This window comes from Numenius arquata, chromosome 9 (genome assembly GCF_964106895.1).
Source record: "Numenius arquata chromosome 9, bNumArq3.hap1.1, whole genome shotgun sequence".
NCBI lineage: Eukaryota > Metazoa > Chordata > Aves > Charadriiformes > Scolopacidae > Numenius > Numenius arquata.
In genome coordinates, this window is record NC_133584.1 from 11852589 (window position 1) to 11871226 (window position 18638).

An 18638-nucleotide genomic window follows, 5' to 3' on the forward strand; every position below is an offset into this window, starting at 1 on the left:
CTCCAGAACGTTTAATAAGAATTTAATCATTAAAGTACCCCCTTGAAGGATATCACAAAATTCAAATAACCATCATATTGCCAGGGTGGTTATAACAGGAACAAGACAGTATGAAACCTGTAACTTTTTATTTAAAAAAAAATTAACAGCTTCAGAATAGATCAAATGTAGTAACTTCTCCAAAAAATACCAAAAGGTACAGTGTAAAGCATCTTCTCATTAAATACAAACTAGCATTTTTTGATGCATTGCATCAATGTTTTGCATCTATGTTGATGCAAAAGAATTTTTTTGTTGCATCCTGGCACATGGAAAATGTATACACTGAAACAGGATGACTGACAACACTTTATCTACTCAAATTCTAACAGTGGGACGTTCCCTCCCCCCCCCAAAAAAAAATCCTACTAGTAATTAAGAAAAAAAACCCTTAACACCATTACATTTAGTTTGCTTCTGCTAAGGTATATTTGTCAACATTAAAAATAAGGGTTTAAGTACTATATAGCATCAGGATGCACTCTGACTTTAAAACTGCTATACAAACAAAAGCCCTACTACCATCAAATGCTCTTCAGCGTTGAAGTTCCCAGTAAATGCTAGTTAACTTGGAATTTGAGATAAAAATGCAAGGAAACCAACTCTGGAAGAAATCAAATGTAAATTCTTCCGAGAACAGTAAAAGGAATTAAACCCACTTCAAACACCATAAACGTTTCTGGATGCAGCAAGCCTATCGCTCTTTTACCTGACTGTACCTAAATCTCATTGCTATAGAACAGCGTCAAGTTCATCAGTTCCTGGTCTGGAAGCAATTCTGAAGGGATGCCTCAGTTTCAGGGATCATATAAATTCAGACTGAGGATGTCCTGGTTGTCACCATCCTGCAGATTCTGATGCGCAAAGCTAAGCTTAAAGCAAGTGACTGCACACTCCTGCTTAATGCCTTGCACGTGCTGAAAAACCGAGGTCTTTCCTCCAGCCACATTCCCCAGTTTCAGCCAATTTGAAGATATCCGACCATTTCTGATCAGCTTCACATCTCACCTCTCTTTGGTATGTACAAACAAGTGCCATTAGATCACTTGCCTCTGGCTATCTCTAAGAGCCAGAGAAAACCCTCTGGGGCAAGGCATGCAAGATGCGAATCCTGTGTCCGTGAGGCTAACGAACTCTACCCTACCACAGATTTCCTTGTGAACTGATGTATTTATTATTACGAAATTATTCAAAAACGTGAAGTTATTGCATTAAGTTTCTGAAAAAACTTACAAAAAGAAACAGAAAGCAAAAATTTAAGAAAAAAAAAATAGGAGACAGACGTACTCCATTTACAGAGGAGGATGATGAACTTGAGCTATTTGCAATATAAATTACTCTCATACTGCCTGTGCAGTATTCCTCCAATATGATTTGGACCACTTTTAAGGATAAGAGTAGAATAGTCTCCATCCAAATTACATATTTTGGGTCTCAGCTAACAGCTTTATTTGTGAAAGTGAAGATGCAAAACATTATGTTTTCAAGAAAGGAAAAAAACTGAACTTCAAAAGCACAAAGAAGTACAACCAATGCTCCCATGAAAAATGCCGCTACATCACTACCAAAGTATTCATGGACTGAGGCTCTCTGCCAAACTGCAGTCCAAGGGAAAGTTCATAGGCAGCCCCTAAAAAACCCTAAAATGGGGTTCGTAATGAAACTTGTAATCTTTACCAGAACAGACGGGTCAAAGAACAGATACTGAGCACTCCTAAACAAACAAACAAACAAAAAAACCCAACAGAAAAACCGAAAACCTTTTAAAATTTATGTTTGTGTTTTGGTTGCAAGATGAACCAAAAATCAGTGTTTTTCATCAGCTGGGCAACAGAATCTTTTCCAACCAGGTGACAGTGCCACTCGAGCAGATCAGTTTCCCCACTTTCCCCCCCTCAGGGCATTGCGTCTTTTACCACTCAAAGTAAAAGTAATAAAGATCGATAGCTCTGCCACCATCTTAGCAAGAAGTCTGGAAAATTTCAGTGTCATACGCTGTCTTCTTCTGCCCACTTTTATCTCAGCTTCTTAGGTAGGTGGGATCAGTGCCCAAGTCCGTCTGCCAGGTTAGCCCACCGTTACAAAACGGCTTCCTTTGTTCTGAGACAGCGCTGTTCTTTGTTCCTTCAGGATCCCAAAACGTTCGTTCAGCGTCATCCCTGTCTGAAAAATAAAGTCATTTAACCATAAGCTTAAAAGATGCTTAGGTTAATTTAACCAAAGTAATGGAGACAAGAACAATTTTTCCTCATTCTGTATCATCACTTCTTAATTGCCTCATTTAGATTAAAAAAAAAAAAAGGTTTAATTTGATTTCATCATTTCCCCATTTCCCACACCATTTAAAAATCAGATTGCACTATATATCAAGAGCTAGCATTTCTTGGAAATCATCACGAACACACGGTACAGTGTCAAGACTGAAAGTCAACTCTAAATATCATAAGTTAAACTGAGCACAGACAGACTGATAAACGGAACTCACTACACTCATTTCCCCACACAGATTCTATGCAATTCCAATAAATGCAGCATTTTAACTGTGTTAATGTAGGTTGCTTTCCAGTCCATCCAGTTGAGGCAGTCGACTGGAGTCTAGTCTAAAAGTTCCAATTAATTTTACAGCATAGTCGTAGACTATTTTTGACATATTACTTATTCATGGAAGGAACAAATCCAGACCGCTGCCCTGCCCCCATGGAGTTTTCTACGCTGGCAGTAAAGGAGCTGATGACAAGAACAGCATCTAACTGTCACTCTGTAAGAATTCCTTCAATAACAGCACTAAGATTCCTGCACCAAATCACCTGTCTTCATTAAACTTTTGAAACACTGCTCACTTCCAAGCTTTTACATCATCGCATTTAATATTTCTTTTTTCCTAGATGCATAGCAAAAGTTGCCTTATAAATTCAGCTGCCAGGGTTCCATACCGGTTACACAACTGAAAGCAGCTCATCCCTGAATTACGCACACTTGCTGATTCAAGTACAGCAGGAACACCAGAAGGCTTTTAGAAATATTAAACAATTTAGATCCCATTTAAAGCATGTGGGCATGCAAGACGTGAACTAGAGGAACAGGAACAGTGAGTTTAGTTACTTGCTTGAAGTTACACAGCAAGTTAGTGGAAGAACTGGAAGTGGAAACAAGAAGTAGTCCCTAGTTCCCTCTTTCTGTCACTAGTGAGTCTAGGAGCAAAGTGCCAGGCTCACGGGTTTTTATCTGAAACTACTTCCACAGTTGAGGAAAGAAACTGCATTTACCTGTTTTCCAACACTATTAATATCAAACTGCAATGGAACCCCTTTGGGCACCTTCTTCTCTTCAGATTGGTCCCTCTTCATTAGAAATGGCGGCACAGGAGTACGAGTTAATCGCAATTTCTGGGAACTGTGAAAGAAGGTTACAAAGGACACAGTGAATATGTATTTTATGCAATAAAGCCTTAATGCTGATAGAGGTATGAATTTTTCATCAAGCCACTTGATCAGGCTGGCTAAGTAGCTGGAGGGCCCAAATTCAAGAAGGTAAAAGTCAGGCAGAACTATAAAAGGGTAGCATTTGCTATTGTTACCAGACAGCAAGTGTCCCGGAAGGAAGCAATCTTACCTCTTCTTTCTCGATCCTACTGACAAAATGTGTAATTTGCTGTTAATTATTCCCATAATTACAAAAACAAGGTACAGTCTTCCTTACAGATAAAATGCTACTAATGAAAAAGGCTACTAAAGAGATTTTAAAAATAAAACACCTCATGAAACAACAGTACCATCAACTTCCCAAAGACAATTAATAGCAATGCTTTCTTTAAGCACAACTCTAGCAGTATCTTTACGATTCAGGAAGGAACCATTACCATCCCACATCAACTAGATACTCATTCACTTTCAGGTATGGGAGGAAAAGAGCTGCAATACGGTCTGATTTGGAAGAGACAGACAAGGTGGAAATCTGCCAGCCCACCACTCTTCAACTCCACACACCACATCAAGCTCCTAACCGGGAGATGCCTTGTGAAATCCAGCTGTGATATTATTCAAACACAGCTCAGAAATACTCAGAAAGGGGACAGATTTAAAAGTCTTCATGAGAAGCCTGACCTTCAGCTTAAGGTCACCTGAAATACTATCTGCAAGGAACTTGCTAAATGGCTCAGAACAGCAACTTCAGTTATGTTAAGAACATTTCAGAACTTTTTTGAAAACTCACATTGGGGTTATGATTGCTCCTGGGTTGTCAATGGACACAGTCAGAATCCCTCCACTTGTGGTGGAAGTTCGCCATCTAGTTTGAAAACACAGAGATCACTTAGAAAAATGTTGCAGAAATTTCAGTCAGGGTATCTTTAAAAGCATTTTCAAAACACTGCCTAGTAAAGAATGTGTAAGCTTTCAGAATACAGGCTAGCACGAAGACCACATGCAGTCAATCAATCTACAAGAAGCTTGGCTACTAATTCTTGTATCTTTTACATTATCTAAGCCTATTCAGGTGAGTGCTAGATCACATGCTGGCAAGGTGTACCAGAACTACAGCACTGACTGAAATGTCCACTTTAAAATATTCAGTTTCCTTGCCATAAATGGGGCCAAAATGGTCCTCAAAGCAAATCCAAGAGGTGACAGAATGCAGGTCTGCAGCATACACTGCTTACACAGCCTGTTGTGTTAATAACAAACAAGCTGCGAAGAGCCCAGCAGGCACAGTGTGATACGGGAAGAATATATGGGGGGAGAACTGTGTGTCCACCTTGTGTCCTGCCTTGCTTATTTCCAAATTGCTTCATAGATTTGTATGTATATTAAATAAAATGGAAATTACATCAAGAGCTCAGAAGAACACTGACATTTGAATTTTTCTTCCAGTCTATGCAGTATTCATGAGTGTCAGAGATTAGTCTGATCCTCTGAAGCTACCACCTTCACCCTCATTCCTGCAAGCATCTTATGCAAACAAACTCCTCCTGGTTAAATTAGAAGTTAATTTAGGAAACAACTGAGGATAGGAGGAGGATCACTGTCACTCATTTGATATGCCTACAGGGAAAAAAAAATCCCATTCAATTATCATAGCCAGGAAGCCAGAACTAAAACAAGAATCATACCAGTAACAAGACTGAAGTTTTCCAAATTAAATACTTACTGACGAGTTCTCTTTACTGACTGATTATCAAGATCATCTGTTGACTGCACTTGGGCCTGCACCTGAAAACACATCAATACAGACACTGGATTTGAATACTGTTTCAATTCCCATCACAGCAGCTGGAAATACAGCAGTTCAAAAACGGAATTTTAAAGTTGTTTGTACACTCTGCCCAAACAGGGTTGTACTTTCAGAGGGACTTCAAAGATAACTAACCTATTACTTTGTAAGACATTGGAAATAAATTACTTTAAGAACACAAAATGATTCAAACAAAGTTATCAATGACACTAACTTAACCAATAAAGAGATAGGAACATTTTTGAGGACTATGTCAGCAAACATACATTTTATCAAGATACACAAAATGTTACCAGGCCAACAAGAAAAACGTGGCTAGTTCCTAATCTGATCAACGTTAGCACACATAATATCCAATATGCTGCTATGTCCCACTGCTGTTTTAAAGGACCTCGGTTTTGGTTTTCTTCCTCCTGATTCTGTCTGCAATTCTGCAACCCATGCGTATGGAAGACAGCAACTACCTACAGTGACCATGATGGCGGATGTAGAATGAGGGCACAAATGAAAACTGAGAACACCACCATCATTCACTGCACAGTCTCTATTCTCTTGATCTTACTCAAAATAACTAAAAAATCCCTAAGTAACTAAAATAGTAACTTAACTAAACAACCCCAAAATAATTAAAAAAAACCAACAAACAAAACAACAAACCAAAACCATAATCGGTTTCTAAAACATGTTTCTGCTCCTTCACCCAAAGGCAATTTTTGAAACCTGCACAATGCTTTTTAACATTTACTTTTAAGAGGAAAAATTAATAGCTTGCAACTACCCTCGAACTCTCTGACAAGCTCCATGCCCCTCAGAACAGTTCAGTGCCAGGAAGCAAGACTTCAGTCACAGTAACTGAAGAGGACAAGTACATTTCCTGAGAAGAACCCATGCCTATTTCCCAGTCCACCTGAAGTTTCTACTCAGATTTGATATATGAATTTGATTCATGAATATCAGTGTTATAGGTTAGCTTAGAACCTGTGGAACAATTTTGTTGTTTTCAGTCATTTTTATTACCTTCAGGCCCCTTCTAAACAGGAAAGTTGCTTGGCGAGTGTCTTTCTGCTGATTTAGTTTGTTTCCGATTCTGGCAAAAGCGGACGGCATGTTATTCCTGTAGTATTTTTAAAATATAGTTATCAAAGGCTCCAGAGATAACATCTTACAGAGACCACTATGAAAGTCAGGAAAGTGCCCAATAGATCCCTAAGGTGACCTGTAATGCTGCCTCTTTGAGGCTGAACATTTCAGTTGCAATAAGCTTCTCATCTATTAAGAACAAAACACATTACTCATAAATGGAGACATCACTTCTGTTACATAGAAGCCCAGCACTCCTACGTCACAGGACAGAACAATTATTAATTCTGCTTTTTCCTTTGCTCAGTATCCTCCAGCACATTAAACATTGCTGATTAGATGAACAAAAAAAAAAGGAGCAGTCTTGATATGTATAAAGAAAGTTTACAGTTTCCACAGCAGAGTCACATAGTGAAAATTTTAATCATGGAGACCAGTTAAGATGCAGCTCGTAACAGACACATTAATTCCAGCACAAATAAAACATGCAGTAGCTTCCATGAAACTGAAGATGGCATCAGCTTCCACAAAGGCATTTTATTTATAAAGTTCACTAAACCATGACTGTCACTTCAAAGATATTGAAATCCACATTGGTCATTTCCATATAGACTGCCTCTGATTTAAATGAAGGCAGAGTACAAGGTGCTCACAAATAGAGGTACTTCCCGAGAGCTTTACACAGTAACAAATATCTGGCTTTGTATTGAGACCATGTTTGTCCCATGCTCATTCTCCAGATTTGTAGAACTTCATACACGATAGCCTTGACCATATTACTATGGCCAGTACCCACTGTCTTTTCTTGGACTCAGTCCTGTCAAACAAGACTCACTACGGAAAGCTGTCAAGAAGAGTTCAAAAAGCAGAGTTGTTATTTTACCTTCTGTTTAGTGGGGCAGGCCTCCTGAGGGCTGGAGGTTGTTTTCTCTGTGTTTCAGATTGTCTCTGCAGGTTTGTTTTCTTTTTCAAAACTGGATAATTGCGCTGTGCATTCTTAAAAAAAAACAATAAATACATATAGCATATATGTATACCGCATACACACCAACACTTTTCCTTCAATTTCCATTTACTAACTGCATATAGAATACATTTGGCTTTGCATACCTTTCACAGTCTAATTGGAAAATATCTTCTACACTTTCATGAATTCTATGTTCCTCTCATTACCAGACAAAAAAAAAAAAAAAGCAAAGCTTAACAGTTACTTTTTGATTACTTTATCTCTCTAAACTGACAGAACACATGCTCCACACATCTTTAAAATTTCTCTTCTTCACAAATCCAAAAGCAATCCCTGTTCTACAATACTGAATGAGATGGAGCAGGGAACAATGCATTGGAGGAGTGAAGAAGAGGGAGTCTACTGAAGGAGTTAAGTATTTTGCAAAAACTTCCATTTTTGTAACAGGCACATGCTTAACACCGGCATGTTGGCAGAATCACCGGTCTGTATCAAAGCAATTGCAAAGACAAGAAATCCCAGTAAGTGAGCTTTTCTTGCAAAAATACAGTAAGTACCTCCATACTTGCACAGAACATACTTCAGTTTTCATGACTTGCAACTCATTTAAGTGATTTTTTACAAAAAACCAAACAACTTTCAAACCTAGTTATTAACCACCCCCTTCAAAAACAAACAAGAACTCAGCTAACACAGCCTCAATTTAACAAAAGGTTGTACCAGATGTCTCCATTTTATATTTCAGTTGTTCTGAAGCCATTCTGTTTCATTTTTTTAATCTGTTCTTATGTGAACCACTACAATTGCATTAATTACCTTCTCACTAAGCGGCTGTCTGTTCAGAGGACTAATTCCTTTGCGTGAACCCATTGCTTTCTTGGCTGCCAAGCCAGTTATAACTCCGTAAGAACGCTTCTTCCCTGTTATCTTCTTTCTGCGTCCCAAACGATTTTTACCATAACCTGCAACGAGCATGAAGAGTTCAACAATTCTCATGGAAAGAAAAAGCTTATTGATTTAAGATGCTATGCAGGCAACACAAGTTATTTGGCCGCACACTTCAAGCCTTAGAGCAGAAGCTATCACTACACTTGAAGACAATTTGGCCATTCAGTTATTTTAGCCAGTCTGGCCGAAGTCCTAGCACAAGAATAATCAGCTTCTCATATAGATCACAGCTTTGCTCTAGCTCATTGCATTAATTTCTGTTGAAAATTTGTTATTTGACATGTCTACAGGGACAACTTAGAGAGTCATTCTGGCACAGAAAACTACCAAAATACTCTGAAATGGAACTTCATTAAGTGCTGAATAACATAAAACCAAACCAACATCAACAAAAAAAGCCCCAGCTCCCCACCCATTCAGCAAACTTTAAATTACCAGTTTCATTCAAAGAAAAGAAAAGAAGCAACTTCAAAGCTTATTTATTTAGATCAGTGGTTCCCAAGACATGACCTAAGAAAAAAAGAATATAGCAATCGGCCCACAAAACCGTATTAAACAGCATATGAATTACATCACATTTAAAGTGTTTTCAATTAGAAGTCTGCATGGCAGTCTGGATGAAACTGAGAATTGAACACAGCCCTTGAATATAAAAGGCTTGTTAAGTCTGAGGTCTGTACTATAACCATCTGAAATCTCCAGTTACAATGGTTTGGTTAACCCTGTCTGGAGCCATTTAACTTCACACTATGAATATAGACCATGCTTCAGTTTTATCCCTAAGTATCAACCTCTTTAGAACCTCAGACTGCAAGATAAATTTTAAGACTAAGGAGTCAACTCTAGAGCAACAGGCACATTTAGCTTTGACGTATCTGACTTCACAGTATTGATAATAAATCTGTGTGGCTTCACGAGACAGGAACCATCACATGAGGCGAGCCATCCATCAGAACCCAGCTTAGATAAATTCGCCGTGGCAAAACTGCTACGTACCCACATTTTGTCTGGATAGTTCGCAAATGCTCTTCTTTTTGAAGAGAAAAGTTGAGAAACAGGGTTATTTGGGCTGAAAGGGACCTCACAAGTCCTCTGTACCAACCTCTGCTCAAATAAATGACAACCTCAAAGTTAGCTGCACAGGGTTTTGTGCAGTTGCATTGTGTATCACCAAGGACAACTTTTATTTAAACAAACAATGTTCTTCTCTCTGTTTCTCCCCTCAAAAGCTGAAAAGAGTCCCAGCTCAAGTTCCTTGCTTCTTGCCAGAGAGTTTGGCAGCCCCTTCTAAAACCACTACGAATTGAATGCTGTTGATCATTTGTGGTTTCTGTAGCTGTCCACAAACAACAGAGAATTTGCTACTTATCAGAATAACTTCAAGGGCAACAGAGGAGCAACAAATCTATTGGTCATAAGGTACTAATAACCAGAATGCTCAGAAGAACTACTTAATGATAACTTCTGCTCAAAAACTACATAGAAGAGGTTTGCTTTCAATGGGAGAAAATGTGTGGAGTTGTATAGGAAGGAGCAGTTAAAGCTATTTACAATATTTTAATGTCATGAATCTGGCAATTTTGCAAAAAAAAAATGTTTGCTTTTTCCTAGAAGAAGGGCAGGCAAGGACAGAATGTCCCAAGACAGAAAAAACCCCTCTAAAACTCTAATACTTGCTTCTTTTGCTCCCTTTGGATCATAAATAATTGCATTTGACAACTGCGGTCATAAGAGAAGACTACATGTTTTATAATCTACTATTTAAATTCACTTACTCTTTCACCTACACAAACATTCTTGCACTTGGGGTTGACTGATGTAAAATATTTTCCTGCACTGTCACTAATTTACTAAGGATGCACAAGTTAAGTAACACAGCTATGCTGGCCTTTATAAAAAGCAAAACTCCTCTGAGCCCTGAGCAACATGACATCCCCCTGATCCCCAAAGACATTTGTGTCTAAAATGCTAACTACGAGCTGCTGCTATAACAAATATTAACCAACAACAAAGATAAAATGGGGATCACTGTGAATACAATGGACAGTTGTGTATTTGTTTTAAATTAACACTACTAAACAAGAAATTGCATGTATTAACTTAACACTGCATTAGCTTGGACTGAGGTGGTAAGCTTTCTGATTAGACAGTATTTTTCCATATTTTGATAATCCAGTGCTAAAAAGGTACTTTCCAAAATCAAACATAAGCAAAACTTGTATATACTTCAAGCAGGTGCTGGCCATGTACTGGACTAAAACCTGGGAATCATTTTAGAGTATGACTCCTGTTTATCAAAAAAAACCCCCAACCCTGACAGTTACTCAGGGAATCTACAGTAAAGCTGTCATCGTGCACTTTGCCTCTCTTCACTCTCTGCCTGTATGATTTTTTTTTCCCACTTTTGTATTTCACTGTAAAACTTTGGCTTAAGAAGGCTGACATGGTGCTTCCTGTGCACCCCAAGGTCTTAACAAGAAAAGTCAACTCAAACACTCCGCACTATCCAATTATAAATCCCAGAGGCAGCATTACAGTCTGCAGTAGCAGCTATTTTGGGGAGGCCTACTAGGAGAATTCTACCTAGCAAATATAAATATACCCACTCTTTTGCACAAAGCTCTGAGCTCTGGCAAGGCCTCCACATTTCCTAATATACAGGCTTTGGCATAAGCACTCTTCCTATCCATCTCTGAGAAGGAACAAAGTATCAACACAATTTCCAAAATTAAAATAAAATTTAAAAATCAGAAAGCAAGCCAATCTTCCCTTGAGTCAAATAGACTCCCTCAAGCTTCTAACCTCCCTGTTGGCCCAACACATCAATGACTTTCTCACACTGAACCAGAAACAAAACCAAACATAAATGGATCACAAAGAACTGAATTATAAACAAAACTTCATATGATGCTATTTGAAAGACACCTGAATTGACCATGCCAACCCATACATTTTCATTACGGCACATTTCAGCATCAAAAAAACCAATCCACATTATGTTTGACATACACACCCTTCTGCTGTTGGATTCCCCACTTGGAGCCCGGTGTCCTGAACTGTCGAGTTCGATTCTGCTGAAGCCCTCTTTTTGTTTTCGGGGAATACTGTTTTCTCTCTTCTTTCTTGTTCAGTTTAATTATATCATCTGTAAGCAGAAAATAAAAAAGAAAGATTTGACACACTGCAGTCATATTCTAGTTCTGTAGAAAGAACCCTAGCAAGTTGGTGTTGTGGGAAACAGAGCAGTTAATCTTGCAAAGACAAGCACGCACAAGCTAAGGTTCCAGAAATCTCTCTATAAAATATTCGGTCCCTGTTAGTCTTACAGTACTTCATTTATAATATAAATGTCCTAGCAAAAGAGAAGCAGTTGCATACATCCAGAACATCCAAGAGACTTGAAAGATTCTGCCCAGCATGACACTTTAAATCGAATGACTACAATAGTTTTTGTATACCAGTAAAGAGAAGGTAATCCCACTACCAACAGACTTTGCAGATTCCAGACAAAATGTCAATTCAAATCTAAGCTCTTTCATCCCAAGTTACTTAAGAAAAAAAAAAAATCACATGGAAAGAAATCAGCCTATGAGTTATCTTCATGCGTTCATGGAGGTTGAAATGATGGGGGGAAAAAAGCAAGGAAAACTTCTCTCCTCAGATATCTGCAATCCAAAGCAATCATCTTATTTATTGTCCGGGGAAATGATGTTGAACAACTTATTAATCGGTTTAAGAATATGTGTAAGATAATAAACTCATGAAAAGCGAACAGTAGGTCTCTCAAGTGCAAATCATGCCACGCCACTTGGATTTCCTTCACTGATCTGGTAGCTGGCTCAGGAGATAAGAGTAAAGCACCAGATGTGGTACGCTTTTATTTGACTGTTAGCTTGTTCACAAAAACACCAGAAAGAAAAATGTCAAATTATGTTTATTACATCTAGATCAGCAGAGCACAATTGATAAAAACGTTGTGTTTCAACAGGGAGCTACCACAAACACATGGACGTCCTTTTTGAGTAGGGGAGAGATGGGAACCGGGTTCCTGTGCTTAACAGAGTTCAAATGAACTAGGATGGGGTAGAACAGGAAAAACAGTGTAACAAAAAAAAATTTAAAAACCACAATGTTGTTATCCAATGCTTTGTATCCTGCTGAAGTAAAGCCAAAAGAAAATCAGCTCACTTTGCTGGAAAAATGGTTGAATATTCAGAAAAATTCTCTCAGGATAAGCAATACCAACACAGGTCACTCATGGTTTGATTCCTATATAATCTTCTTTACCAAAGGGATCATGCCTGGAGTAAGGATTCCCAAACTATCCTTTTTATACAAAAAGGAAATCAAAGTCACTTCAAAATTATATACAGGTGCAAAATAGCAGAAATGATCACTGACAACAGCAGTATTCAACGAGGAGTATTATTTGAACTTAGCACCACTAATAAAGTAATGTTCAACAAAAACTAAAGCTTCCAAAACTGTTACAGCAGAGTTTGTAATTCTGTGCAACGGCTGCTTCCATTCCAATGTATCTGCGGTACAAAACCACCACGTTCAGAGAGCATGAATCCTTGCTTCAGTGTTCCTCTACTCCATCTTAAATCCCATTTTTGCAAGTTCGCTGTTGCTGCACATCAGGTTACAAGTTTTTAAATAACGTTCAGTGCAGCTACTCTCCTACTTGGGGAAATTAAGGGTATCTGGGACTTTAGGCATGTTAGCTGAGACACTGAAGTGTTCTTCTATCTTGCCTGAGATCAGAGATCAAACCTACAAATAGAACAGCAGAATAACCTGGTAACATTATCAAACTGGAAGCTTAGCTTCAGATGAGTTGCATGTAACACCCTGGCAACAAAAATATGTTTAATCTTTATTACTACATCAGAAAATACTCAACATTAAGATCCAAATCTTAAGATTTCCTAGATTAATGTTGTGTCGATCTTGTTGATGTTACGACAGATGTGGGATTGCATCTTATCTTTGTTGACACCAAACCACAAAACTTTGACTTAGGGGACAGTAGGTGTGGATGACACTGTTGTCGTGCCAGTTAATCTTGCAACTAAACAGGCTGAGGGACACACCCACTCACAACAGCTTCTTAAAAAAAGGTCACCATGACATCACAACAGTCCTTTGCAATTTGTTATCAGTCAATGTCCAAGACATGTAGAACTGGCTAACTGAAAGGTTAGTTTGGTCAAGTAAGAAACATTACAATATATGAAAATAGAACTAGCCACTCAGAAACAATAACTCTATTAATCTTGGTAACCTTGGAAACAAAGATTCAGTGTGCTGTACTGTACGTAAAAATAGATTTATAGATTTATATGAATGCTGTAATGCTACTTCGTATTCAGACGAACTCTAAACATCATTTCACAAGCTATCTGCACTGCCAAAACAAAGAACTCCACTGGATCACTTACAGAAGGAAAAATTGCACAAATCCTCTTATTTTAAGGTTGTCCACAAAGGCCAAGGCTACTGTTAACATTCTAGTTCACATTGTGATTTCACTTTTTGAAGCAAGTCTCCTGATAGTACCTATCTACCATGCTCTGGTAGCCTTATGGAGTGGTCTTGGAGTATAAAAAAACAATTTTTTTTTTGATAAAATGGAACTGGGAGATACACTCCAGGAATACACCAAATGTGTCCCCAATTGTTAAAGGGTCTCAGCACACATGACCAGAACAGAACTACTCTGAGATACCTCTTTGAAATATACATATAGTGTGGATGTCAGGTTCTCAGATACACTTGAAACACAGTTCTGCAGATCTGCAATGAGGCTGTGCAACTTCCTGACACACACAACCAATGGGAGGTCAGGGGAGGAAGGGGTAGATTGTCACAGGAAACTACGTGTTAGAGACGGCATCGTGCTTCATCCGATTGGTAAAGTACTGCAAAGGAGTTACAAAGGAGACTTGTCATTACCAACTTCCATACCTGGGAAGAAAAAAATGCAAGGCCGGCAACCTAACCATCCCCGCCCCTGCAATTACAAGCCCTGCGACGCTCCCCCAGGGGCACCCAGCTAAGGGCCCGGGCACCGCGGGCCTGACTGGTGTCAAATGCACGCAGTGCCCCGCTCTTCGGCCTGCTCCGGGCACTCAGCTGGAACAAAGAGGACCCACCCCACTCAACCTGGCTCCTCCCTTGCTACGGACAGCGATCCCCGGGGCCCAGACCCCTGTGAGCTCCTCTGCTCCCAGGGATGCAGCCGGGCCTCGCCTCCGATCCCCGTCACGACGGGCCCACAGGTCCCCCGAAGCCACCTCGCATTACGCCCCCCGCCGCGCTCTAGCTGTGGTAGGGTCCTGCCCCCCCTCCCTACGCGCTCCGTTGGTTCCGCCCGCGCCACTGCCCGGCAGAAACCGTTGGTTCGTTCCACCACACCACCCCCCGGCCCCACCGTTTGGTTCAGGCCGTGCCCCCCCACTCTCTCCCCCACAGCAGCGGGCCGCGGGCGCTCTCCTCACCGAGAGACATGTCGATCTTCTCCAGGCTGTCGCTGCTGCCGTTCCGGGCCCCCGCCGTAGCCGAGGAGCCCGAAAGCGGCGCCGCAGCCCCGAACCCACTCATGGCTGCCCGTAGGACCACCGCCGCCGCCGCCTCCCCTGGCCGCCTCAGCCAACGGCCGGCGGGCTGTGCGCATGCGCAGGGTGAGGCCGCGCATGCGCCACAGCCCTCCCTCGCCCGGGGGTGTGTCTCCCTGGTAACTCGCGCATGCGCAGTAACCACTCTCCTCCGCGGAGGAGAGGCGCTGCCTCCCCTCTCCCCCCCAGCCCGGGAGCTGGCGCAGCGCCCCCTGCCGGCCTGGAGGAACAGGTACAGCGCGTCTCCAGCTATTGGTAAGAATCCCATGATTCAGAAATTCAGGAGAGAAATTACCTGCTTGGGTTTTCTTAGACAAGGAATCTAGTGAAGCCTTTTCTTCCCCCATGTTGCTTTGCGACATGACCAAAGGACAGCTCGTGTTAGGGTCTCTGCTGCCAGAGATGGGGAGATCCACACCCAGGCTCCAGGGACCACATTGCCATTGCCCTTGGGCAGGATTCAGTATTTCCATAGGCAGGACCTTCCTCGCGGTAGGAACGCTCCCACATTTCGTTAACTGCCCACGTACTCCGTATGCTCATTCCCTAAAATAAATCCTGTGTCACGGGACATCTCTTCCACTCATGAGAGCAGGAGGAGCTCGTGAAGGTGGCGCGGGAGGCTGAGAGTTCCACCCCGTTTTCTTCTCCGTCTTCTCCAAGTTCAGACACGGAGTCTTGGAGCCACGGATTTGATCATTTATACATTTCTCTCCAGATGACAAGCGGGATTTGATGACAAGCCATTGATGACAAGTGGGAACTTGAGGTTCTTAAAAGTCAGGCTACATTTCTAAAGGGAAGCTGCTATCACCGGGTGACCAATAAATACTAAGAACGGAGCTGTCAAATGAAAGATGTACATTTTAAAAAGACACTAAACCAAGTTCCTGTGATGCTGTAGGGTGCAGCTCCATCTGGTGACTGTGTCACACTGATAAACAAAGGCTCTGTTTACCCAAAACAAATACACTAACTGCAGAGGTGGCAGATGCTGCCTGCCCTCGTGACAGGTGGAAATCGGACAAAAATCCAGATTGTGCCACATCCGTGGGTTGCATTTATTCTCCAGGCAGGACACCAGCTGCCTCCTGCTCGGCACAACAGAAAACCAGCCAAAGGTCCTGCTCCTGAAGAGTAGCTTTCTTCTGCGTTCAAAATGGCTGAAACGCTGTGGGGATCATGGAGGCCACCACGCAAACATCAGCTCTTGGTTTTCCGTCTGGCTCTTTGGATTGTGTCACCACCGAGCCCTGGGACAACAGTTCCACGTGGCACCGATGGTTATAAGAACTTGTATGTTAACTGCATGTAGGACTGTAGCCCTGCTGAGTTTGTATCTACTGCAAGAAGACAGTGTGTCTAAAGCACCCACAGGCTGTAGTTAAGTTTTGGGGCTGGTTCCTTCCTGGGCCTTTCCCAGGCTCTTCCTCAGCACCCGTCGGCTCCTCACAAAAACGAGACCTCCTGGCTTGGCTGCCCAGTAACCCCTGCTGTTCTGGGACATTGCAGGGGAGCCGCAGGCTAGATGTTACCTGCTGAACATCCTGGCTGAAATTCCCGGGAGGAAATTTAACATCCTGTTAAAATTCCCAAGCAGAAACCAGACCCAAAGAACCAGGTACTAAACGCACTCACAGGTTTACAGCCAGAGGGGAGCGTCCAGTCCAAGCTGCACGTTGGGAGCTGTGGAGTATCACACCTGCACTGATCCCAGGAACAGGAGAGCTACCCACGTCCATCTTCCAAAGGAGGTCTCTGCTTCCTCAGGGGCACAGGCACTACCCCTGTGAAAAACAGCTTCTTATTCCTAACATTAAATTGTCTGGCATCTACCAAAACCTTCCAATTCTGCCTCCTCTTTTAATGAGTAAAGAAATTGCATTGAGTGGAAAACTGACTTTACGTCCCCCAAATCTTCCCCAAACAGCAATCAGGTCTGTGAGATTCCAAATTCTGCTACTGTTCAGCAAAAGGATACATACATACTCTTCATACAGTTAAAAGCGTCGACCGCTACTGGCACTCCTCAGATTCTACACTGGAGGATTAATCCCCAGTTTAGTCTCAGCACAGAAGCTAACACATCTGTGTGTGACTGTAGGCTCTGTCTGATCAGGCTTGTTTTTGACAAAATGACTTTTTATATGCTAAGTTGACATGGGCATTGACCATAGTTGTGTCTATAAATAACATATACAAAACAACATAATGAAGCAGGGGAAAAGGAGAGGTTTTTCCAAAGAAAAGAAATTTTAAAAATCACTGTTAAGCAACATCCAGGCTAATTCTGACTTGTGGAGCTAGAAGAATCTTGTAATTCCTGATTTAGGAGCTAAATTAGATCTGTCAGCTTCACCTGCATGTTCCATTTCACCAGGCATGTTTTGTTGTTGTTACTGCTTTAAGAATAAAATTATGGAACCCTGTTCCCCCAAACGCTGCTGAAGTACTGTCCTGGTAAAATAAGCCACGTAGAAAGTGTCAGGTCAAGGGGTACGTCTTCATGTATGCCAGCATCAATAAACAGCATATATTTATCATTAAAAGTAACATTATAGTAAGTTTCCACTGTGCAGATGACTACCTTTGGTTTCTGAGGCACCAAACAACTCTGGAGACGTATCTGGGGTTTGTCTCCTTTAATAATTTGTCACCAACTGCTCTCAGTCTGATGGCAGCAGCATCACTTTTTCCATTTCTGAGTTTCATTTCACTGCTTTTTAGTGGAAAGTACATACGACTCTGCAACATTTTTCACATCCTCTTTACTGTGGGCAATAGAAAAGAAACCTCTTTCCTTCTCTCTGTCTCTGCTGGTACATTCAGTGCATGAGCTGTCTCTTGGGGACACACTACTTGTTTGGGTTGGGGTTTTTTTGCCATTGCAATTTTCTCACCGTCTCTGAAGTGGGATTTGTTAAGTGCTTATCCGAGGCAGTGATTAGTGTAGCTTTACACTGTGGTGCAGCTGAACCGCAGTGCAGTAACCCACTTGGCAACTCAACTTTTACACGCTGAGAACAACATGTCCGATAGGGGCCATTACAGTAAAAACATAGCAACCTTCCAATATCTGAAGAGAGCCTACAGGAGAGCTGGAGAGGGACTCTTTGTCAGGAAATGTAGTGACAGGACAAGGGGTAATGGTTTTAAATTGGAAGAGAGGAGATTTAGATTAGATATTAGGAGGAAATTCTTTACTGTGAGGGTGGTGAAGCACTGGAACAGGTTGCCCAGAGAAGTTGTGGATGCCCCATCCCTGGAAGTGTTCAAGACCAGGCTGGATGGGGCTTTGAGCAACCTGCTCTAGTGGAGGTGTCCCTGCCCATGGCAGGGGGGTTGGAACTTGATGATCTTTAAGGTCCCTTCCAACTCTAACCATTCTATGATTCTATGATATATGGCCATACAGCAGCCAAAGACACAAACCCATGTGTTTGTACCTACAGGGCTGGAGGAGGCCGCTGCGGGGCCCACCTGTTGCTCCCGCCCGGCCTCAGTGCCACAGCAGCCGTTCCAGGCAGGAAACCTGAGGGCCCATCGCTCTCTCCTCACCTCGTCACGCAGGGCGTGGGAGCACCCGCTCTCCGAAAGGCGGCGACAGAACTGTCGCGATGGCGGAGGACGGGGAGGGCGGGAATCTGAACCGAAATGCCCGTCATGGCAGCCGGCCGGCACCTCAGCGCGGCCCCGCGTGCTGCATGCCGGGAGATGTAGTCCGAGGCGAGGCGGGGCGGGGCGGGCGCTCGCCC

The 18638-nt window shown here is 41.8% G+C and overlaps 1 protein-coding gene across 2 annotated transcripts; it reads right to left on the bottom strand.

The window, feature by feature from the left end:
* Window positions 1–14938, bottom strand: FYTTD1 (forty-two-three domain containing 1). Of its 2 annotated transcripts, none has more exons than XM_074153372.1 (9): window positions 14767–14938; window positions 11277–11408; window positions 8132–8277; window positions 7232–7344; window positions 6286–6382; window positions 5185–5246; window positions 4252–4326; window positions 3306–3432; window positions 1–2202 (listed from the first exon to the last, which is right to left on the bottom strand). In XM_074153372.1, the coding sequence occupies exons 1-9, from the start codon at window positions 14867–14869 to the stop codon at window positions 2107–2109; spliced, it is 951 nt and encodes a 316-aa protein (XP_074009473.1). In that variant the 5' UTR covers window positions 14870–14938; the 3' UTR covers window positions 1–2106. The 2 variants fall into 2 exon arrangements, with proteins under 2 accessions (XP_074009473.1, XP_074009474.1); XM_074153373.1 differs by having other exon boundaries at window positions 114–2202; window positions 6286–6355; window positions 14767–14932.
* Window positions 14939–18638: the final 3700 nt, after the last annotated feature.